General features: G+C 33.2%; 1 protein-coding gene across 2 annotated transcripts in view; it reads left to right on the plus strand.

Annotated features, from left to right (window-relative positions):
* The window catches only part of LOC130444303 (nephrin), a 539,064-nt gene that overhangs the window by 361,204 nt on the left and 151,999 nt on the right, over window positions 1-25,861 (plus strand). For both annotated transcript variants that reach the window (XM_056779378.1, XM_056779379.1), the window contains one exon: window positions 22,487-22,695. In XM_056779378.1, coding sequence (XP_056635356.1) covers window positions 22,487-22,695 — 209 coding nt within the window. The remainder of the gene's footprint in view (window positions 1-22,486; window positions 22,696-25,861) is intronic.

The following is a 25,861-nucleotide window of genomic DNA, read 5'->3' on the forward strand; positions in this document are numbered from 1 at the left end:
GGGTAAATTAACTAAGGGATTTTTGGCACCGTTGGCGATATTCATACTGAATACACTGTGTACACCACCACTACACCAACATTGCCAATTACACTATCTGACGCGTGTTTCGATAACCAAGTTATCCTCTTCAGAGACTGAAGGTACACTAAAATGTAATAACTTGACTTACCAGTTTTATACCTAATTCCAGCGGGAAAAAACTCATTGGCGGGAATATTCATAATCATTCTTTGAATACTAAAATAGAGAGGGCTGTAAGAAATTGACCCTTTGTCCCTATCTAAGCTAATCTTACATAAAGCATTTTCAATGCTTTTGCATTTTTTAACAATTGAATTTATGAACCAATTTGAAAACCACTCTGCTAAATATTCCTTCCAGCCCTTTTGTATAGAGGATTGACGGGTATCAGAGCAAATTTCTCTTGTTTTTCCCTTTTTACTTTTTCCAAATACAAATCCAAAGTGAAAAACAAGAAAAATTTGCTCTGATACCTTTCAATCTTCTTCATACAAAAAGGGTTGGTAGGAATACTTAGCAGTGGGTACAACAGTACATTAAAACAATTGTTGGACAATCCTAAGGATGAAATACCGAATTTGGAAACGAGTGGTGTATACGAAATAAGCTGTGGTGATTTTAACGGAAAGTATAGTGGGCAGACTAAGAGATCCTTTATTGTCCGGTTTCAAGAGCACATAGCTCATTTGAAATATGGACGGTCTGCAAAATCAAGTATTGCCAATCACGCTGCCAGTCACAATCATGACATAAACATTAATAATGTGAAATTGTTAAAAAATGTATCCAATAATAAATTGTTAGATGCATTTGGAAGCATTGAAATTGCTAGATGTAAGAGTAGCTTAAATAGGGACAAAGTTTCAATAGTTTAGTGCTCAAAAAAATGAAAATGAATATCCCGTCAAGGAGTTTTTCAACGCTGGAATTAATTTTCGCATGAAATGGTTCATTGGTGAGAGAATTTGGTATAAAACAGGTAAGTCAAGTTATTAGATTTAAGTTTACCTTCAGTCTCTGAAGATAATAACCTTATTGTCGAAATGAGCGTCAGACAGGGTAATTGTAAATGTTGGTGTAGTTGTAGTTCCAGCAATCATCATATTTTTCTATTGGGATGAAAATTGTGTTCAAAATAAAAAATAAACTCATTTATTACAATATTACTGTTTCTTAGCAAAAAATTAGTGTATCAATCAATTGGCTACCTACAAAACAGCTCAAAAATTAACAGGTGCGAAGTGCTCTTTGTTTTTACAGCGTGTGAAAATGAGAATCGATCACCGACAAATTCAGGAAAACAATATAAAGAACCTTCGTTTTGGGGTAAGTTTTTTGTGGAAGCCTTAATTGATGTCCATTATCCACCACTCAATACATATGTCCATCATTTTTCATCCCGTAACTTTAAGTGAAGACAAGTTTACCCACATTCAGATAAACTTTTACTGAATTTTTTTTTCTCCAAAATCGTTAACGATTATATATAGATTAGAGATTTGAATATGTACACGGAAAATCTGTAATTTAAGGTGAGTTTAATAGATTTGATGGTATAGCATTTTTTATATGCAATAATATTAACAAGAAGAATTTAATTGTGAAATGTAATGTCTGGATACCCCAAGAGCTTTTATATCTCGTTATACGAAAAATCGTCGTCGTCGGTATTAAACAAAAAGGAGGGATGTATTACTATAAGTTCAGAAAATTTCAATATTTCCACAAGGCAGATATATGATGGTATTGAGAAAGGCCAGTCGCCAGTAGCACGAATTCTTAGAGCAGAAACTTACAGCTCCCAAGTATTTTATGGAAGATGGATGAATAAACCAGATAGGAACAAATCCGAACTTTTTTCATAAATGTATGGAAAAATTCTTATCAGTTATATGAATTTGTGATATCATTTATATTGGAGGTATGTAAGTTTACATGTATCAGTCATATCCATCCATAATAAGATGTCAATGTCGCCTTATACCAAATAAAAACAAAAATTCACATCAACAATTATTGCAAGCTTCAACATATTCATAGAAAAAACACACCATAATTATTACAGGTTTATTAAGAAGCAAAAATAAGCATTTACCAGAAAAATATTGGGCAGAAACGAATAAGGTTTCAATAAAATTGTTTTTTGTGAAAATACAGAATTTAGAAATGGATTATTTACTGAATCAGTCGGATAGGATTTTGCGTTCTTTTTCGAAAGCATATTTTGTAGTGTATCTACTGTTACATACACTTTGTTATTCTATCAGTGAATAACACCTTTGATAAAAACTCGAATGTGAGAGATAAAATAAAATATCTCAGACAAGTCTGTGGAATTACTTTCAATTGAGATATAATAAATAGTACACTAGAATACATTTTTAGAGAACTTATTACAGCTTCTGAAATCAATGTGATATCAAAAATCGTTTATTTTGCGGCCAAACACCGCTAAATAACCTTGTTAAAGTTTATTATTTTTGCGGTACTCATGCCAAAACGTTTATACGATGATGATGATGATGATGATGATGATGATGATGATGACTTTCGTACCGTAGCGAACTTAATTGAATTTTGGTCAATTGGGAAGTAGTGCTTAATCTACATAAGAAACTCTTTTTTTGTTATTGTTATTTCACATTATTCAAAGAGTTAAGGGTTGTTGTGACCTTATTTCGTCCGAATGTTCCCTGGATATTGAACTTTGGTTTAAGTCTGAAACTTGTATTCACACATAAAAAAATTATACATGGAATCGTACCACCGTTCACATTTGAAAGAAATTTACTTTGAAACGACCGTTGAAATTTTTGTATCCGTTAATCATACACACTAAACTATTATTAAACATTGACGCACGTTTTGATGAAAAAATTATCGTCTTCAGTATCCCAAGGTATACAGTCTACGGAAAGTTGTTGATCTCAATCATCTCTAATAGTTTTTCCTATCTGTAATATTAGCACTAATCTAATATTTCGTTACCATAATACGAGGTGCCGTCAAAAAATAAATTATTATTATTTCATTTATCTTATCCTCACTTTCCTAATATCATTTTTTTTTAATTCACGGTATCATATTATAGTAAATCCGACGAGAAAGTTTGACGTGGACATACAGGGAAAATAAAAATACTTGTTTTGTAGTACGCCGCTATAATTATCATGAAACTGGTGCATTTTTGAGGTTTCTTTCTCAGTTGTAACATCCACAATTGAAACACGTATATTAGTAGCTCGCAACGGATATAGACCGTGAAGCCAGTCCTGTTTTAATATGTTATCGAGGTTGAACTTTGGCGGTTGCGCCGGGTATTTCTGCTTAATTTTTGTAGAGACAATTTCTAAGGAGACATTTTTGTTTATTCACGTTAATCTAGAAATATAAAGATCCAAAGGTTCCAGAAAGTGATTTTAATGTATAAAACCAGACGTCAAAAATTCAAAAGCATACTAAATACATCAGAATAGTGGAAAATTGATAAAAAATTGAAAATCTAACATCTAACATCTAACTTCATCAGACTACTAGATGTTTGGAGAAACATTTTCCCCGTTTACACATTTTTTGAGATTTAAAAATGATATCGACCCTAAAAAAAAGCTTTGTTTGTGGATTTATTAAAAAACAATAGCTGATTTTCTATGCGTCCCCCATTTGCAAGTATCACAATTGCATATATTCTTAGTTGTGTATAGGTTTTTAATATCAAAAGAGGACTTTATATGACTAATCGCAAGAATGCTCTATGGAAGTCAGATCAGGCGAATTGGATAGGAGCAGAAACCTTGACTATTCATTCTCAAAACACCGCAGCTTGATGTGGTAAAATATAATAAAAAAATGGGCTTGGCTTTTGTAATCAGACACATTGAGCCTGCTTCAAGTACTCTAATATCTTAAGAAAACCATTCGATAATTGATTCTCTTCTTAATATCATCAAAAGTAACTAAAATCCTCAAGTTTTTGTACAGGAATACAATATTTTCATAGAAATAAAAACGAGCAATTTTGAATTTCGGCTGCCTATCACATATCAAACAATCATAAAAAACCAGAATAAAACTCATTTTCTCTCTAATCTCAATGAAAAATTTCAAATAGATCGATTGTGTTCCGAATACAGGGTAATTCAGAAATATCTTTTGAATAGGTATTCACACAGAAAATGTAACTTGCAATGAGACCGAGACATTACTTCTAACTACTTCTAAGTTATTGACCTCAGATTTTCATATAAAACTCTTTTTATACCTTATCTTTATCCGATGAGGCTGTATATATTTATATAAACGATCCAGCTATTTCAAGAGTGACTGAGAAGCAAACAAGGCGCGAGGGAGGGACAATCAGTAGCAGATTCTGTAAACCGACAGCCTTGACTTCGCGTCAGAAAGCGTGAGTCTCAACTGCATAGTCCAAAAGTCACCGTGCGGATCGCTAGGTCAGCAAACTGCATCTAACAGGATGGGGCTAAATCGCACCCATTAAATTTTTAGCTGCATTGCACGAGTTGTCCCAGAAAAGGTGATTTCACGTAGAGGTGGTATTGAATGGCCACCTTGGAGCCCTGACTTGACGCCACCTGATTTTTTGTACGTTTGTCTACGAGAATAATCCATGAAATTTGACAGATTTAAGAAAACATCAGGAGTATTCCTCGAACACTCGTTTTTGAAAATATACACAAACAGATTGAGGAGGGCCGTCAATGTAGCCATCATTTAAACAATGTCGTGTATGAAAAGTAAAATTTTCTTTCTTATCTTTCCATTTATACCAATAAATACATATAAAAATGAGTATAATGTATTTTTCCCCAACTAAAGTAGTTGGGTCCCTGTACAACATACAGTTCATTTCTAATAGAGTCTAATCTGAAATTTTATCCTGAATACAATCTCTCAATCTCAATCAGTGCTACTAGTTATTCTATTAATACTATTTTTGTACAACACGACTTTCTAGAAATTAAAGAATTCAACGTTTCATTTTGATATGAAATAACTCGTTACAATAAATATTGTTCAATTAGCTCAAAATTTAATTATAAACCTTATTCACTATAAATCCGGGACGTGACGACACTGAAGTTTGTTTAGACGCAAACAGATGCACTAGGAACAGCAGTCAATTCCGCATTGTTCTACTCATACCGTGCAGGATGTTTCATGCAGTTTGTTCGTGCACATCAGCTTTGCTACTCTAATCCTATATTGCTTCTATTTAGAAATGTGTGTTCCGGTGGGTGTGGAAGAAGATGGCTCGATTTACATATATACGAAGCATTGTGTTAAGAATGATTAAATTAAGATTTTTTTATTATTTCTAATCAGAGTATTGAATTCAAGGCGTTGTTATGTCGAAGAAACATACAATAAACATGATGGAACGTTATGAAAAGTTAACACCTGTTCAAGGAAAGGAATTTAATTCGATTACTTCGTTCAAATTTGATTGATTTTTTTTATTCACGTCCCTTTTGGTTCAAAACGTAATCTATAACTGACATTTTTATTTCTAAATAAAACATTGAAACTCACTTTCATATTATTAGTAATTTTCCATGAAAGCTTGCAAAGAAGCAATATTGTACCCAAGTGGAATGTAGGTATAGTTTTAAGTATTTTTCCAAACGGCAGTAGCTACCTCGAAGAAGTTCTGAACTGGTTCTAAACAATGTGTCAAATTGAAGATAAAGATTCCTTAATATTTCCGTTATTTGATATAATTCACTTTCGAATTCCCATTGTTTGTTTCCACCAAGCATTAAAATATACTGTCAACGTTGTGGGTACCTTGAGTGCTACCTCTTGAATTTGTTCAATTTCAAAGAGGCCGGTCACAGCCAAGTGGCACCACCGCATCTTCACCCACCACCTAGTGATTATATCAAAAACGTCTAAAAACAAGGTAAACATATACATGTTACTTGCCACCAGTGGCTATCGCTTGAGGCCTGAATGTATAACGGCGACCTTACTCGCCTTACAGGTGTTGAACTTGAGACAAAATTTTGGTAGAAATTATTTGGTCATCTACCTTCCAGCTCTGATATTGCGCCCAGCCAGTTTTTTACTAATCAATGGGATCACATAGGGGGTGTCTTAAGCTGAACCCTACATCATGTTTCCTACTGACACGAGCAAGACCTCCATACAAAGGGATTATTTCGATTTCATTCTCTTGGAGGTATTGGCATTCCAATTTTGAAGTAGCTTAGTTACTAGAACGCGAAACATTTGAGAATATTACATTACATCAATTTAGCTTCCCCATATATCTTGAGACCCGAACTAGAAAATAAACGAGTTAATTTGACTAGAGACAGATGGTTATGTATAATATATTGAGTACATTACAACCTTAGTTTGTGTTATTCACCCCTGTTTTTGTCGAAGAAAATTGTCTACATCACCTCTTAGTTTTAAAATCTTTACGATTCTGTCATCTGAGCTGGATTCAAGGAAGTCATGAAGAATACTAGCAAGACCTTCCCTTATCCACGTAATCTTCACTCACAATTTGTGTTATGCTCAGTTATAATTAATCCAAATATTCAGTAGATCACACATATTCAAAGTCCAGTTGGAATTTTATTGTATTCCAGATCCTTTTTTATCCTATTTATCCTCTCTCTTCTTGTTGTATTTTCCTATACAACGCAGCTCAGTATAAGAAGCTCGTTTCTTGTCAATTATATTCTAGAACGACCGGGAATCCAAAATAATATATTATTAGACTTGCATATGACAATAAGTTTTCTACGGTACCTTCGAATAAGCATTGCATCTTTTACGCGGAAGCTCAAAGTTTACATAGCAGCTTCGCTGCCTGGATAAATCCCTCAATTACACTCACAAGAGTTTCTTTCAATGACAATATTTGTGATTGAAAGGCATTTGTACAAAAGCCTTGATCCTCTTATTCCTTTGAAAGTTTGCACGGTATATTTCAAAATATAATATTAAGGCTTGAACTAGCAAAAATATGGACTTTTCTCAATTATTTACGATATCTATCCAAAAAATTTTTATATACGTATGCACATCAAATTATTCATAATTTTCTAGAAAAAAATCACAAACTCACCTTTCAGCTAAGTAAAATCTTGATTTGAAACTTATTTTATCTTCAGTATAATCAACCCTATCCTTCAGAATTTTCAGCGATTGTATAATTACTAAAATATTCAGTATTTCCATGAATCTCCTACGATTGTAAAACTAATAAATCAACCACATTATCTGGCATTAGTTTGTAATTCTATTCAGAATAGGCGCTGAGTCCACAAGAACACAACGTTCAAGAATTCGAACTATTATTCAAACCGCAAGAAACAGTTCAATGCATAATCCAAAGTTACATAACGCATATCCCTTCATAAATTTTCTTGGAGTTCGTTATTACCGACACGAACAATGCAAATATGAATGTTATACAAAACTGTTTACTGTATAATAAATCTTTCCGCCAACGTATTGAAAGAAGATTTAGAGATAACTTTATAATTATAACATCACTAACTTTAATAGCCCTATAAAATTGGGCGAGATAATTTAGTGGATACCATGTAGGTAGTATTTGAATTCGTTGAATAGAGAAGACAAGCTAATCGTTTCGTTATAAACTAAAGACTATATATCTCAAAAACAAAATAAAAATGAAGGCGTTCACTATTCGCATCAACCTTATCGATTTTGAATATGATTTCGAGAATCAAATATATCATTTATAATAGTCTGGTAGTAGGCGTCGAATTTTCTGAAGGCTAATATTTTCAAAAATCATTTTAATCAGCATATCTAAACTGCTTTCTCAAAGCTCAAAATGTGTTGAAAAAAAATTAATATTAGACAGAATCTAATAATCGTAGTACTCCAAAATTGTAAAAAAAATTATCCGAAAGTGATTTCAGAAGGCTGTAACTTTTCAAACTATTAATTATAACTATTGAGTTAACAAAAAAATTCTGACTACGTTGTGATAGAATCACCCCAGTCAGTAGTCGCTAAAAGTGAGAATTGGCGAGGCCAGGTATGGGCATTCGAATTCGGTATCATCTTTTCATGGAACTATTACGCTTCTCTTGCTGCTTCATGATCTATTGAAAAAGAAAAAGGGTAGATGTTATTGATTCATCGACAAAGTTCCTAGTCTTTCAGTTATGAATACTTTAAAAATCATTCAATTCCAACACATATTATCGAAAATTTCTAAAAAGTTTTAATTCATTTCTTTTCTCACAACGACATTTTCTCATACTAAAATGACCATAAATATGGCTACCTACTTTAAAATTATTTCCAGTCATAGGAGATGTCTCAAAAGTATTAAAACTAATCAGATGTTTCATTTTTTGTGAGTTGGCGTGGCATATCTTCCAAATCTCTGGTATATTTTTAACTTACACATTCTATAACAATTAACAGTATCTATTACGACCTCCGACAACCTGTAGTAAATATGCTTGAGAACGACACAACTGTCTCTCTCCGTTTATTATGCTAAATAAGATATTTATACAAAATATTAAGTATCTTGACATTATCTAATCGAACGTTATAGTTACACAGTTTGATATATTTTACCGTCTCGTTTCCGGCAGTACGTGATTGTTAATTGAGTCGAATTACACGTTTTTGATTTATCGTAGCCTACAATTTCTAAATGACCTTCTGGTTCAACAACAGTCTCAGATTTACTCCGGAAAATTAAGTCATATGTGTCCGCAGAAATTGAAACCTTAATAGGAAAATTTCTTACCTAACCTTAATGGAGACTGAAAAATAAAACTTAGCTTAGTTTTCCATTATATGTGGTTCAAGAACGAATATCAATTGATATATACTTCACGAATGAGTTCTTATTAATTCATTCATTAATTCATAAAGTGTCAAAATGGCAATTTCTAAATTGATATCCACTGAAAATAGATGGGGCTATGAACATCACTTGCAGATTACCGATGAAGTTCATTTTTATTTCACCACGCGTTCGTTTTACGACCTATTTAGTGAAAAACATTTTCTGTTTTGTGTATTTCCCATGTAGGCCATTACATCTTCATGGGTAGTAGAACCATACAAAATCCTCTCTGTTTGTTGATATTCAGCTTCGATGTCTCTTTTATGAGTTTTATTTATTTAATTTTACAACATACGTATTGATTTTTACATCAAAAGCTTTGTTCTCGGAAATGATATTAGGATAAAACAGAAATTGGGGCGAACGCAAAAGGTTTCTGAATATCTGGAATATTAGTCGTATATATAAAACGACTCTGAATTATTTATAACTGCTTTTTATATTTCCTAAATTCGCTGATGTGCATTAGAAAGAAGAACAAAAATAAATTTTTCAAATATGTTGAGAAAATTCAAAAAACGTTTTGTCGGGTACTTTATTTTTGAGTTTCTATATATTTAATTGATTAAATTCCAAACAGCCCAAGATAACAGCTCTATCTGTACGAAAAAACAAACACGAACATTGGGCTGGAAGCGACAAAGAAAAAGCAGATTTATTTGCAAATCATTTCAGTAAAGTCTCCCAGCCACTAAGCTACGAAATAAACCAAGAGGTTGCACAAAACTTAGCAAATGTAATAAAAACAAGATGCTTGATAAAAGCATTGTCTCAAATTAAGTACACATTGAAATAGAATTAATAAAGCCAAAAAAAGCACCGGGCTCCGACCTAATTATCGTCTAAATGCTGAAAGAATTTCCACAAAAAGGGGTCATGCTAACATACATTCATAATGCAATTCTGAGACTGGGATACTGGCCAAAATCATATAAAGTTGCACAAACCGTATTGATTGGTAAGAATACCCAACCAACGTGTGTCTTCAATAAGCCTTCTACTTATTTAAACTCCTTGAAAAATTACTCCTTCATAGAATAACACTGAAAACTTACCTCCACAGGAATGGATCCCCTCTCATCAATTTGGATTCCGACAAAAACATTCAAAAATGCAGCAAGTTCATCGACTCAAGCAGATAATAAATAATGCCCTAGATAACAAAGAATCTGCTGCTCTGCTGTTTTCCTTGATATCGGTCATGCTTTTGATAGAGTGTGGTATCAATGGATGATATACAGAATTAAAAGAACTATTCCCCCAAACTACTAACCACTTCTGAAATCTTAATTAACCAACAGAACCTTCCAAACAAAAGTGAATGAGGAGAAGTCCGAAAATGTTATTATAGCAGCAGGGGTGCTACAGGGTAACCTACTAGGTCCGTTATTTCACATACTGTGGTCATCAAATTTACCAGTGACACAGTAAACAACAACAGGAATTTTTGCTGACGACACAGTTATCCTCTCTACTGATCAAGAACCACAAACAGCAGCAAAAAATTTCAAGACTCATCTTGACCAATTACAGTAGTGGCTACAAAAATGGAGGATTAAAATTAATGAGATAAAATCAATAAATGTAACATTTACGCTACGAATACTTAGACCTAGACCGATCCACTCAACTCCACAGGATTAATCTCTACGTATCATTGTGAAATTTCATTTTTAAAATTATCTAAGTACCAATAAGGAACTAGTCATACATAAGTATTGCTCTAATTTCTGAATATTATAAACCTCATTGTGTGTTAGAAACATTTTCGTATATTCCAGAATATTATAAACTAAAACTCCAGAACTCTCATCAAATATTCGTTGTCAATAAAGGGGTGGTAGTCATATCAATTAGAATAGGGATTTTGGATCACTATTGATATCTATTTATTATTCTCTACTAACTAATAGTTTATATTTACATTAAACTGTTGTCCTATCATAATAATTAACTTTTGGTTTTTACCATGTATCAGAATCATCATACTGATGTTAGTAAACGAAGATGCTGAAGACATAAATGCCACCTGTTTACGACGTTTTTCAAAAATTATCTCATGAAATTCACGTCCGAACTGGACGCAAATACGCGCTTGAGGTCTTTAATAGAAATAAAAGATATCCAGCTCACGGTTTTCCTAAACGCGCTCGGTTTATGCAGCGAGACATCACGTTGGTCTGCGTGCTCGCATCGTCCGCGTTTAAATGTGCATCCGCTCTTTCAGAGTGAAACGTGACAACAAAAGTTTAGAAACTAGTTCCTAAGCAGTAAGCTTTGTTATTTAATTAAAAAGCTCTGTTGACATTCTATTTATGCGATCGTTATATTTTTATTACAAAGCCGTTGGTCATTATGATTCATTATTGTACATTAAGAAACAAATCAATTTCAGTATATCCACTAAGACCTTGACACGATGTCGAAATTGTTTATCTATAAAACAGGAACAACTTCCAGTTTGTGAGCTTATCTTTAATGATTACTATTTCTGGTACAATTTTAATTAGCTCAACAGTTGACAGTAGACGGGAACGTAATCGCAAATAATACCAATCAGACTGTTTAAATACTTTACCGCCTCCTAGATTCACAATAAATTGACACAGCGTTGTGGGTTTGAAGTCAGTTGAATCAAAACTCGACGTAGATATCGAGAAAAGTATATCAATGCATCTGAATATTTTTTATTTTAGGTCTCTTCTGTTTAAAAATTCTGTTTTATTTTGATAATTTTTAAAATAAAGATAAATTTTAACGTTTAGACTTTTCTTTAAGTCTTTATCAAAATATTTTGAAATTTTTAAACAGAAGAGACCTAAAATCAAAAAAAATTGGATGCATCAGTGTATCAAAAGGTCTAAGAAATAAGAAATTAAAAAAAAGTATTTCCATATAAGAAAGACTGCTATCATCGTCAATTTGACGTTTGTGTATATACATGGTTATTCGTATTAATAACTTGATCCTGGATAATCATCATGAAACCTTTGGAGAGATTTCCGCTATTAAGCCACCTATTTGAAGCTTCTTTGTCAACATGCAGCTGGTTGAGGTCGTGAAAATGTCTATCCTGTAGTCCCTTTCGTAACCATTGTTCCAGCTTCCAGTGTCTAATACTATCTTAAAGTCAGATTCTGGCGATGCGAGGTTAAAAAGTAATAATCCTTATCCATCATCATTGTTCGTATCAACTTCTGAATAACCTCTAGCTCTGTTTTTGACTCCTTCAGGATTTCGAAATAGTACATTAAAACAGGTGTGGCGTAGGTGTTGATTGCCTGGACCAAGTTGCTTGCATTTGATTCAGACTTCATAAGTAACTTCGCTCTGTTGGCATATTGATCCTGGATTCTAGCTTTCGCCAGTTTGTAGTCCAATAACTCAGCCCGATGAGTTCCCAGACATTTGTAGGTTTCTCCAGTGGAGGATCGCGAGAAGGTGATTAATTTGACGCTCATTTTCTGCTGATATTGTCCATGTATAGAAGATGGGAGATGCTACTGTTGGTGTTTCTGTTAGTTTAAGGTTGAGTCAGTACTTTGTGTCGCTGAGCATGGTATATACGCTATTCGTTGCAAGTCAGAATTACAACATTCCCTTACGAATTAGAATTTCGTCAGTACTAAGGGGAATTGAACCCATTTGTAGATGTAGGTTTGTTGGCAATCCTTTCATCGTTGTTAAAAGGAAATTTGCAAAAGTCGGGTGGACAGTAAATTTGCAAGTCCTCCACAAGCCAGCAATGCGGTACATTTCAAACACTTTCTTGTAGCCTACAAAAGCAGAGTGTATATCCTGATGGTCTTACTGTGCTTGTTGAAGTATCACAGAGTCCCCAACAAGTTGTTCTTTGCACCCTATTCTGCAACCTTTCTGTTCCTGCGATGAAGATGTTATTTCCCTCGATGTGTCTATAAATTCTGTTTGTGCTGTGAGTATATTATTTAGAGTGAGAAGGCACGTAATAGGTTTCTACTGATTGAGGTCATCCGTCTGGGAGCTCTGTGGAAGTGGCTGAATTAAACCAGTGCTATAAACGTCGAGATACCTTCTGGGTAAAAAATATAAAATAATTAGAATAATTATAAGATTCAGTTGTGATGAATCGTGTATTTCCTGTAATACAATTTATCTTAAAGATGACCGGAAAACTAAGTCGCTAATCTGATACTCCTTTGTATTTGATCGGAATGAAAAACATGCAGACAAAACTGAACAGAAAGGGTAGAACGTCAACAAGTACTACGCATCAGAAAGAAGTTATAACAAATAATCTATTTTAAGACAAATCAACAGTTGTATAAAATATGAAGTAACTCAATATATACATATTTCAACCCATTATTCTTGACGCGAAATTAATCAAATCGTTATTGCTTCGAATAAATAGTATATTTCTAATAAAATATAATAAAACCTGAAGACCTACAATTCCTCACTTCAAATTACCTCTAATTTCTTAAATCAACTCAAAAAAGAAGTTGACAATGGTTGGCAATATTGTAGTAGGAATTTTCGATTCTCACCTTGAATTATACTCATTCAACGTAGCCTGGCAATTCCTTTGCCAAAACAAACTTTTCTTATTTCGAGGGTACACTATATCCAGTTCAAGGTACAAGTGGGCCATGAATGCTGCAAGATCACAGACTCGTAAACTCGAGAACAAAGCTCGCTTCATTTTGAATTCTAGGGTTTTACCATAAAACTTTGCACGCCTCGGTTAAACGTCGGCTTGATGAGGTACACTGTATTTTTATGAGCTTTTTATGAAGAGTGCATCGCAGCATTTCTATTTATCGGATCCTCTATTGAGAGGATAGAATTTCAATTGCGGTTTTTTAATACAAAGGTTGAAACAAATTGAAGTTCCGTTCAATTGGTTTTAATACACATACGAGAAAGTTTGCTTTTGTTCGAGATTGGAGAAGGCACTTGAAAATATTATACAAATGATTCTTGATAAAAGAAAATATAATCAAAAGCAACAGTAATACAAAAGGGTAATATCTAAGCTGGAATTTCTGGAACCGTTGACGATATTCATACTGAATACACTGTTTACACCAACACTCCACTGACACTCACAATTCCACTGTCTGACGCGCGTTTCGATAACCAAGTTATCCTCTTCAGAGACTGAAGGTAAACAGTTTACCTTATTCATTATATACTAGATAATTCAGATAGTTGCTAGATTCAGATTTAATTTTAATTGTATTTTGAGTGAGTTGAATAAGCACCACGACTCGATTTTTAATCCGTTAAGATTAGGATGCGCAAGCTCGGGTCAGGGATATTTCAGGTAAACGAAAAGGTAGTCCAGGTACATAATACAACTCGTGACGGATTCATTGAGAACAGTACCTGAAATTTAGTACCTAATCCTCTTTGTGAAGTTGAAAAAGCCAGAAATTAAAACCTAGAATCTTTTAAATTGCATTAGGTAGTTATTAAACAATATAGAATAGAGGAATGAATTTTTGAATTTTAGGATGTGGTGATTTGTAAAATACAGAATGTAATTTTTTTATTGTTTTTTTTTTGATGTGTTTGGAATGAAAAATATTTTTTACTGAAATACAATGTAAATATATATTTAATTTTTGTTTTACATTTCATAATTGAAATCGCGAGCTACATAATCTGCCCTTACGGGTTGTCTAGTCTTTATGATAACCACGATCACGTGTTGACCCATTGTGACAGAAGTTAAAATTTTATGGCAGCTTTCAAAATCACGATTTGGCTCACGCCCGAATGTAATTCAGATGTCATAAATCTATCATGATCAGTTCTTATGGATTACAGATTACGTTGATGCTAATACATGAATTTGGTTACATTTATTGAAGTCAATTACTTATCTCCATTTTTTTTGACTTTTATTGATAACATTGACTGCTTTACTTTGTTTTTATATTTCAATTTGAAGTTATCTATTCATATGCTTTTGGGAGCTCTTTCTTCATCTTTTTCTGTGAGTTTTTATTTGTCTAGGTCAATTCAATTGCACCCTGAAATCTTCCTCACCATTTTCGAGTATTTTCTTTTGAATATATGCCATATTCCTTTGTGTTTTCATGAACTTCACATTATTGCTCCTCATTATCTCCTCCTCCTTGTAGGTTCTGACACCAAAAATATTCTCTGTATTGTCCTTTCTAATATTTTTTGTCACTGTGCCTATTTTTATAGATAATAAATATTTATTTCTGTTTCACTTTCTAGCATTTTCTAACTTCCTGGATTCATACATCTTCCACTCAACTACGCTTGCTTGGCTCCGTCAATACTATCTATTCAAAATTTTAGTAAATACATCCATTCTCCAAAGACTTTCTGTCATGACCGTTTAACTTGAATTTGGTTTTAAATCTATGTAATAGAAGTTAATGAATTTTAAGTTAATAATAACTCTACCAGAAGATCTTTTCGATGCGATAAAAACTCGAAGTTAGGTAGTAGCGCTAGCTACTTACAAAGCTCTTTCTCATCGTTTTCTTTACCTTACCATTGCATACAAACCAAATTTCTGTTTTATACCTGTATATATGTTATTGTCACTTTTCAGTGCGGTGTACGATTTTTGTGTACTTCTACTTCCGATGTTATATTTCCTATAGCCATAGTAAGTCCCAAATGTCACGGGTCTCAAATGTAAAAGTCCTGAGTGTTCGTAGGAGACTTTTTAGAAATTTCTAATGCTTTGGATTGAATGAATTAATAGCTAGTGACATGAGAAAGAAGAGCTGTCATCGCCAAAGATTAAAATATCATTCAATTCACATTTGTTTGTACATAAACTGCTACTTTGACAAACTATGTCAAACTCTTTTACTATTTCTGTCAAAACATGTCATTCGAAATATAGCCTCCACAAAATGATTAAATTATTAAGTGAAACTCTACAATCCAATGTCTTTTTTAATACAAAGCAACTTAGGAATATATATCCAAATATTTTGAACTCTCCACAATTGATGAAATATTGTGATGAAAATGTGATAAAGAACTCAAAAGATATAGAAGGACAAAGTGAGGAGACGTTGAAAGCGCTAAAGGAGCAAATTGGAAAAATAAGGAGAGAAACTTTGAAAAAAGAACTTAGTAAAGGAAGAGGAAAGAAAGTCAATAAGGAAAATAAAGATGAATAATAGTATATATTGCTAATGTTCATATAAAAATTGTGGAATTAAATCAAGCGTTAATTTTGGTTTTAAATTACTTTTATCATGTTCAGTTCATTGGGTTCCTATCAAAATTCCTATATTCCTCACTTTTGATTCCAATTACATATACTTGATCGACAAGATCAAACTGATATAACTTCCAGACTGTATCCAAGTATGATAAAAAATAACTTCACTCTCATACTACTCTAAAACCTAAAACAAATAACGTTGTTCCGTTGAAACACATCGGATAATAATTATGAATATTCATGTTTATTGTTCTTCAAGATATAAGTGAGGATCGAAGAGAAAACTGAAAAAAAAATGATGGAAACACAAGAGAATAAGCCATTGCTAAGAGCGCCGCCAAATACCAGCTTTCGAGGCTTAAAAATGGTTTTTAATAAGAAGGTGTAAATCATACATACAGAGAAATATCGCCGCTTCTAACATGCAGATTTTGCGTTCCATTAAACATGCTTTTTTTCTAAGTTGGATAACGCAACATGAAGGCTGTCTACCTCTTTTTTCAACGTTTCCCATAACAAGTTAACATAAAGTGAGTCTTCAGGCAAATCACGCGGAATATGCCTTCTAAGCCTTCGCTGGGTGTGAGGTCTAATTAGAGGTTGAGCCAATGCGTTGAGATCAGTTTCAATGCGAAAACATACTTCTGGGAGAAGTGAGATATTTCTCGTATAACTGACCTAATTTGAAGGTCACAAGAAACAATTTGAAGGTCACAAGAAATAACATTGTACGGTACCTACCATGGAACATTTATAAGAATTCTTTCTAGAATCCATAGTTGAATACTGAATGGGTTTTATTGTGACTTTGTATATTAGCAGCTTGTTGAATGTTAGTTGGGATCTTTCACCTATCCATTATTATGGTTCGTTCAGGTTAATTGATTCATATTACAGGGTATTTAATATTTTTTCTGGTGAAGATGATGCTCGTTTAACATAAGAGCTTGACAGTTTCCTCTCTGTTGAATGTAGCTGAACAACTTTATGTTCATTCCCTCCTTAATACATAGGATCGGGTCAAGTGCACTCCCCTGAGGAACGCTTAACATTATTCGATGTAAAGTTGTTGTGTGGTGTTAGATTTTCACTTGAAAGTGTGTATCTTACAGCTTGTGTGGAAGGTTTTCCCTAATTTTGTATTGTAGTCCATTGTGCCAGACCTTATCAAATGCCTGGGTGATATATGAAAAGGTAAACCGATTAATATTCTCCAAAAGATTAATACAGTTGTTCTATGGTGGCATGTTACCCTTTAAATCCAAATTAATGGATAAGTGTTGGGCGACAAGTTGTTAGAATTAAATTGTTAGAATTGGAAAATGCTGTATTGTACAACTGTAGAATTCAGTCTGCAGCCTCTTATTCGATACTTTTTCTAGGGGAAATTCCAGTTGATATGGACATTCCAGAAAATATTTAATTCCAGTCTCAATCTATATTTTCATCGTTTTTTTTATCAAAAGGTTCCATAATTTCATCATTATTTTGAAATATTCTGTAGGTACAGTGTTCATTCTATGCACACATCAATTCTCTTCAAATTATGAATAAATTTTCTAATAAGATGCAAAAAGATTACATAATTTTTATGCATGGCATATCTTGAATTGAAATAAACAAGCAGTAAGTGAAATGTTTTTCCTGCTATTATTTTACTAAATAGCAATTCATTCTCCTCACAAAATTTAATGATAATCGTGAAATTAAAAAATGATCATCAATAAATTTTGTTTACTAAATATTTTCGTAGCCAACTGAAGTATAAAACTTTAACTGCCACGTTGTTATTCTTCTATATTCCGTTGCTGAAGAATTTTGTAATCATGAAAGATTTCAATTCAAATTTTTCATGGAGGGTTTGCTCATCATACAAAAATTAGAATTTATTGTTGAATATTCATGAAGATTCATCCCATCAATTAGTTCCGAATTTTAAATAAGAAAGATATATAAACACAAGTCGGGTTTTTATGAATTCATTACCTACCAGATAATATTTGATGAGTAAACATTTTTCTATAGTCCAGTTTTCTCCAGGCTCTCAATCTTTTTCATAGGAATTTTCTACTACATGTCCTTCTATGCTCGATACACGTCGTGATATGTATGTAACGTTAATTCAATGAATCTGAATATTGTTATCAATTATTCAATACCACACGATTCTTGAGGAAACCACCGTGTGAGCTGGCCGCGTCGGTAGCTTATTATATATCTAACCTTGTGCTATATCCACCTTTTCTTAACTTGGTGTGGTGGTTCAATCTGATAGTGGACTGTATAATTCAATGGAAAAACAAAAAGGGTGTTGAATAAATACTGTATTATAGCAGTACACGCTACGTTGCAGGCAACGATAACTTCGTGATCACCAAACTATAGTGTCACATTTGAAAACCAACGAAAATCGCTTTTTTGTAGTTGTGTTTCTCAAATATAGTTTCTCAAATATTTATATATTTTTCACTTTCAATCAAATTTCACATTATTTCGAATCAGGGACTTATAAAATAGAGAAAAAAATACTACAATGCAAATGCAAGTACCCTATAATGAATTGTTCTAAATTTAAATGCTCTTACCAACAAACCATACTGGATTTAGCACATTTTCTTCAAGTCTCTTTTATACTACCAAAATTGAGATATTGGCAAAAATAAAAAGTTATCAATAAACTCCCACAGAAGATATGTAATGATTTTGAAGAGCTACACATATTTGATATCGGTGTCTTTGAAATTTGTTGTATTTTCTGAAAATTCATTAATTTACTGTGTTTCAGAAAATTAAGCAATGAATTTATATATAAATTTTATGTTTTTTCTACAGTTATTAAGTCATATTTTCAAAAATGTATATAATTTCGGAAATCTTGCGTGGTATCCAAATATTTTTCAGTTATCAAGAAACGATATTCCGAGTCATCATCAACATACAACAATTCGAAATTTACTATAACTGCAAACCCATTTCTCTAGTGGAATAGTCGGCTCAATTTTTTCAGTTGTTGTGTATGTAGTTTAAATCAGACTAGTAGTTGGACAATTTATAGTCCCGTTGAGGAAAAAGCAGAATTTACTGCTTCAGTATGTACAAAATTTTATAGTTAGCATAAATTCACAATTATTTCTATTTGATATTCTGCTGTTGTAAATGTGTCACTTCACATGTTTTTTTTTCAAAGAATAATTTTAGATTATCTAATAATTATCCATCCATAATTTGTTTGAAATTACTCTCTTTGCCTCTCAAATGGTTTAATATTTATAAAAAAAATTCACAGACTGTTAACTAAAATCCCAAATCAGAATGTATTTTCTAAGTAAAAAATATAACTGGATTAATTTGTCTATATTCAACTGAAACAAAGTTATTCTAATTTTCAGATTTTCTCTATGTGCAAGTTTTCTATAATCGCATTATATCAATTTGTTATTCATAAATCCATTTTAAAGTGGTTATGAGACTTTCTGCCGTTTGAGTAGACTCACGTGAACGCTAATACCAATCTTAATAATGTATAAAGTCAAGATTCCAGATTGTAATTTAAAGCAATAATAAGTAAGGGTTTTCTCGGGGGAAGTAATTGCAAAGCTACCAGGCAATGATTACGTAATTGCACTGCTGCAGCGTGGTAAACATTCATATTACTTATACACTGCGAGGTATATTTTAACCGAATTCAAGTATTTTATTAATATTACCATAAATTTATACTGAGACAGTTCATGTTACACTGTTTTCACAAGAATATATTATATTTCAACGTGAAAGTGATGATTCGTTCTGATATTTTTGTTTGTGATGATCAAAGTCATTAATATTAATCGTATGCTGCATTTAAGATGTTTCTACAAGTCTGAAAACCGTTTCTAAAGTATCTATTTGGATTCACAATCATCAAATCATTATATAGGTCGTTATAAAATACTGACTATACGCATATCTCATTTTAGCGTTATAGCAAACTAAAGGGTGTTATTTTGAACAGCCCGCTATTTCGGTAAATGTCTCTTTTGAAGCTGTCATTTTTTGACATTTGACAAGTAGAAACCACGCCATTAATGAAAATGGAACGATATACGCTTCAACAACGCATTGAAATGATTAAAATTCACTATAAAAATGGTGAAAGTTTGGCAGAGACGGTTAGTAAAACTAAAACATTTTTGGGTCGACGTGAAACACCTTCTCGGATCGCAATACAGAAATTGGTGGAACAATTTGAGCAGTTGGGACAAGTTAGTGATGTGAAGAATAAAACCCGTGCACGTCGCTCAAGAACAACCGAGAATATTGCGGCTGTAGCCCAAAGTGTTGAAGAAAACCCAGGTTTGTCCATTCCTCGTCGTTCTTTGGAATTAGCCATTCCACAAACATCATTACACCGTATTTTGCTTAAAGACTTGGGTCTTAATGCCTATAAAGTTCAGTTAACACAAGAACTCAAGCCGGTCGATCATCAACAACGTTGTGTATTTGCTGATTGGGTCCTGGAAATGCATGAAAATGATCCGGAATTTCATCGAAAAATCATCTTAACTGATGAGGCCCATTTTCACCTTGGTGGTTACGTCAATAAACAAAATTGTCAAATCTGGGGCTCGGAAAACCCAAGAGTTATTGTTGAAAATCCTCTCCATCCTCAACGCGTGACTGTCCGGTGCGGTTTATGGTCTGGTGGTGTGATTGGACCTTACTTTTTCGAAAATGAGGCTGGAGCAACAGTTACGGTGAATGGATTGCGCTATCGAGAGATTATTAATGATTTCTTATGGCCGGGTTTACTTTCAACAAGACTGTGGCGCTACGTGCCATACAAGCAACGAAACCATCGATCTTTTACGGGAAAAATTTCCGGATCGTGTTATCTCTCGAAAAGGTGATCACAATTGGCCACCGAGATCTTGTGATTTAACACCTTGCGACTTTTTCCTTTGGGGTCACGTGAAAGATAAGGTCTACGCCAACAGTTCAGCATCGATTCAAGACCTCAAAGATGGAATTCGTGAGGCTATCGAGGACATAGGGCAGCCGCTTTGCAATTTGGTTACGGAAAATTTCATGAAAAGGATATGGTCCTGTAAGCGCAGTCGTGACGGCCATTTGGCTGATGTTGTGTTCCATTATTAACGGCATACCTTCTTCTTTATAATGAAATAAACATCCGATCATTTATCTCAAAAAATGGCATTTTTCTTTGAATATCAAAATATCACCTCTTATTGGAAAACCCCTTATAAACTCCCCTATTGTCTGTTCAATATTCCAGTTCCAATTCTTGCATCTTGAGATGCAATTTGTAGATTTTTCTGAGATTGAGAGATTTGCGCTTGCGTACAACGCATTACCATAGATGTATTTAAATATTGATGTCAATTTTTTTTGTATCAATCTGTCAAGAAGCTATTGCAACAAATCCGAAATAACCCATGAATTTATAAAATTCTCAATCTTAACTAAGTCTTGAATTGATACAGGATTCCTTGTTTTAACAAATCTGAAAGATACCGTCAAATTCCAATAGCAAACGGAATTATTCCAGTTATTTGTTAGTCATGGTTCTTCCATAGATTTTGAATTTATGAAGTATGTAACAAGATTATATTGAAGATTTCTTCTTAAATTGGTTCCCTATCATGTTATATAAGCATTCAAGAGGAAATTGAGAGGCATATGTGGTATTTATCAGAGCGCAGAATCCTGTTTAACATTTTGATGAAATCAGGGTCATGTCCATAAAGGGGCAAATGTTTTTACATAACCGTGTGCTTCCAAAATTTGAAGGACACGTATTCAGTTTCCTCTAAACTTTGGAAACATTAGTACTAAATATGGTTGTATCCTCCAGATTATCCATCTTAACCCTCGAATCGTCATGCTATGCTTGATAAACAACGATCTATGATGATGGTATGACTACGTTGGTTATAACTTTGCCAACAAAGGGTTTGATCTTAAGCATGTTGCTACTCCAATCATAAATAACCGACTACTTTCATTGACTATCCGCACAGCAGGTATATATCAAGTGGCGATGTCTGTCTTTACTTTGGACAAACAAAAAGATCATTCCAATATTCAATTTTAAAAACGATATGATTCTTCATTATAATAAATAAAATGGCAAAGATTAGCTAATTTTCTATACCATAGAAACCTGTAAATTTGTTCAAACTTTTGACAAAATGGAGTTGACAAAACTTTTTTAGGAGTGCCAGCAAGATGTAGATATCTATGTTTTTCCGTGAACTCCAATTTTAAATAAATTGAAAGCTTTCTATTCATTTATCGCTAATAAAATATGCACTGGGTTAGTATTTTTTGAATATTTTGTATATTTATTAAGATAAAACTGACAATGACTTTTGTTTTAGCTTTGACGTAAGAGCTAGGGATTTCAATCAAGCAAAACTGTGGTCGTCTCCAGAAATATTTGGAAATAGAGCATTTTTCCGAGCGGTAACTACACCCGCAGCACTAGTCATAGACAATATCAAACTTAGTGATGGTGGTATCTACAGATGTCGAGTAGACTTCAAGAATACTCCAACAAGAAATAGCAAAGTTAATTTCACTGTTATAGGTAAGTAAAATTATAATTGTATGTGAAAATTTTGATAGAAGTTACATATATTGTTTGGGGTGTGAAATGATGGACTAACGTTTCATCCATGTTTTTGAAACGGTGCAAATATTTGGCTTTATTACTGTGAAACATTGTCAAACAATCGATGGAGCATTGTGAGCAAACGCGGCACCCATCTTGCGTACAGCTTTCTTATATCCAAATTCTCAGTTAATCCTCACTATTGATGGCAGTCAAACAAATACTAAGCAACTAAGTGTCTTCATGTTAATTGAATTTTCTTGTAAAATAATTCATTTCATTTACTTAAAAACGTTACAATGATCAGATCATCAAAAAGCTCATCACACTCTTCCAGATCGGTTCTGTACTTTAAACCAATTTAGTGAATAATCTTGATCCATAAGGCAATAAACTGCTTTTTTCCATTACTCCATCAAATGGTTTTCAACTTTTGAAATACGTATAACAAACTTTAAACTACATTGACTACATTGACAAAAAATCAAGACAGAATTTTACAAATACGTTACTGGCCGAGATGAAGAGATGTTTATAATATTTTTCCACGTGTATAAACATCATCTTACTTCGAAAACTTCGTATCAAAAAACCGTTTTCACAGCAAAATCAATAATAACTTTGATAATTATAGTGTAAATATCAATCACTTTCTATTGACAATATTACCAAAGTGAAAAAAATAATATCAACGAATTTATATTGAGAAATATGAGTGATATATCGATTCAGTGAAACTTTTGTTGATATAAAATTTATTATACGGTATATCTTATAAAGTCTTCCAAACCCCCTTGGGGTCTGCCAATTATTCACTGCCGCGCATAATACTCTTCCAATAATTTAACTAAATAATCAATCATCAATCGTCAGTTAGATAATTTTCATATTTTTCAGATACCGATATCTAAACTCCATCAAACGCGATATTTTTCCCCAAGGAAATGCGTGAAAAGGGAAAAAGCAACCATTTATCACCCGTCGAATGGATGTAATATCTAAAATGACAATTTGTTTTTTTTTGCCTCATTGATATTGGAGTCTAGTCTTCTTGAGGATTCCAAACAGCACAAAATAGCAGGAGTTTGCTTAAATGTTTGCAGATACAGACATTTTTAGGTAGATACAAATTAGGCCAGTGAAATATCCTGAGGTTCAAGTTACAACAGAAACAAAATTAAATTTCAAGTTCAATGCAACAACATCTCAAGAATGAGAGAAAACTGAATCCAATAATGTGGATTTGATAGCGCATGTAATTAAAAGATATATATTATGATGTTCTAGATCTCAAATCTAGCGGTTTAACATAAAAATAATCAAACCTCATGTAACTCAATCCCTTTCAACTGGTTATTACATCTCAGCCCATCATTGAATTCTGTAAAGCATAAAGACCTAACATACTCCCTTGAATACAGATGAATAATAAATATCTTCCGGTGATGGAAGGATCATTTTAAAGAAATATAAAAGAATTGTGTGTTACAGACAAACAAATCTCATGTTCGTTCCAAACTAGATCATGGAAGCTTTATTCACGTGTCATTTAGTCTGATTTGAAAACTCTTGCTTCTGTTCAAAATACAGCTCTAAGAATTTGACTTGGAGCTTTCCAATTCAATTCTCCTGAAAGCATCTATCTTGAATCCAATGAACCTTCCCAACTACTTTTCATGTAATACTGTCTAAAAGTTAGAGCATAAACTGGTAACTGGTAATCCAGTTTATCCTATGATAAATCGTTGATCTGATACCAGCAATTCTGCCTCTCAGTTCAAATCACTTCCAGCAATCCTATCACCACTCATAACTAATATCAACCTATCTGAAATAGCCCTCATTCCTATATCATTTTGTCCTTGTTGGAAAAAGCAACAACCAAAATTCAATACATATCTAAACATATTACCAAATCATGAAACTCACAGCGATATACTGAAACAACGATTTCTAAATATAATTAATTACGCTCGCTGTAATTAAATTTTGTATACAGATGCATCTAAATCTGAGGATAATTATATGCTTTGAATTCCCTATTCCCTGACGCCAAACACATGTACACAGACTCTTTCACATCAATTAACTCCATTAGACAAATATTTCCAGTACAACCTTGCAATCTTTGGTGTTATAATTACTTTAATCTGGATACCGTCTCAAACTGAAATACATGGGAATGAAATTGCAGATCAACCTGCATAAGAAACTTCGACGGCTTGCCTCCACAGTGACTTGATACGGATTATCAATGATCTCATAACTAACAGAAGACAGATGGGCAAATAAATCATTGATGAAGTTGCAATATCAAGCTCAATAGACACGTTCAACTTTTGGCATGTCCACATTGGCCAGTACAAATGGACGTGTCGACTGACATTCATCCCATAGTTTAGTGATGTAGTGATGAAGAACATACTGTGGCAACTGCTACTGCAATTATCAATGCCACAGCTGGTAGCCAGCCTACCGTTGTCGCCGCTCAAGGAGCCTTTACCGAGGAAGAAGAAAATACAGCACTGAGGAGCTCATTGAAGATTTTTACTGGATGATGTGAACGAGATCTATTTGAAATACTAATGTGATGCAGAAATCAAAATTTTTGTTCGATTGAAAATTACAGATTTCGGATCACTGGCGTCCCATAACTCCAATCAAGATGCAAGCAATTAATGTAACAACTTCTTATTGATTAAAATTCATTTTTAGCAAATCGAGTTGAGGTCGAAGTGACACGTCCACTGCTGTATCCAATTTGACTGCATTTTTCCGGAACGAACTGATTCGGGTTCGGTTCGACTCGACACGATATAGTTTGACAAAGTCGAGCGACACGTCCACACTTGTTCAACACTGTCGATCGATAAAGTCAAATAGTGTCGAACGACATAGTGTGGACACAGCATCCCTATAGAAAATTATATCAAATGTAGGACAGTTGAGAGTATGTGCCTGTTGGAGGATGTTTGTTGTGGGTTGTATTCATATTTCTGGAAGCTTTTCCGTATTTTAAAAAGTTTAATATTCTATATTTGTGTTATTATTGAGGGAATAGCAGACTATTTGTCAAAATTCCGAAGCTGATGATATTATTAAAATTACTAAGAATTTTCGTTTTCCAAAGAAAAAGAGTTGT

The sequence above is a fragment of the Diorhabda sublineata genome, chromosome 5 (genome assembly GCF_026230105.1).
Source record: "Diorhabda sublineata isolate icDioSubl1.1 chromosome 5, icDioSubl1.1, whole genome shotgun sequence".
Classification (NCBI taxonomy): Eukaryota; Metazoa; Arthropoda; class Insecta; order Coleoptera; family Chrysomelidae; genus Diorhabda; species Diorhabda sublineata.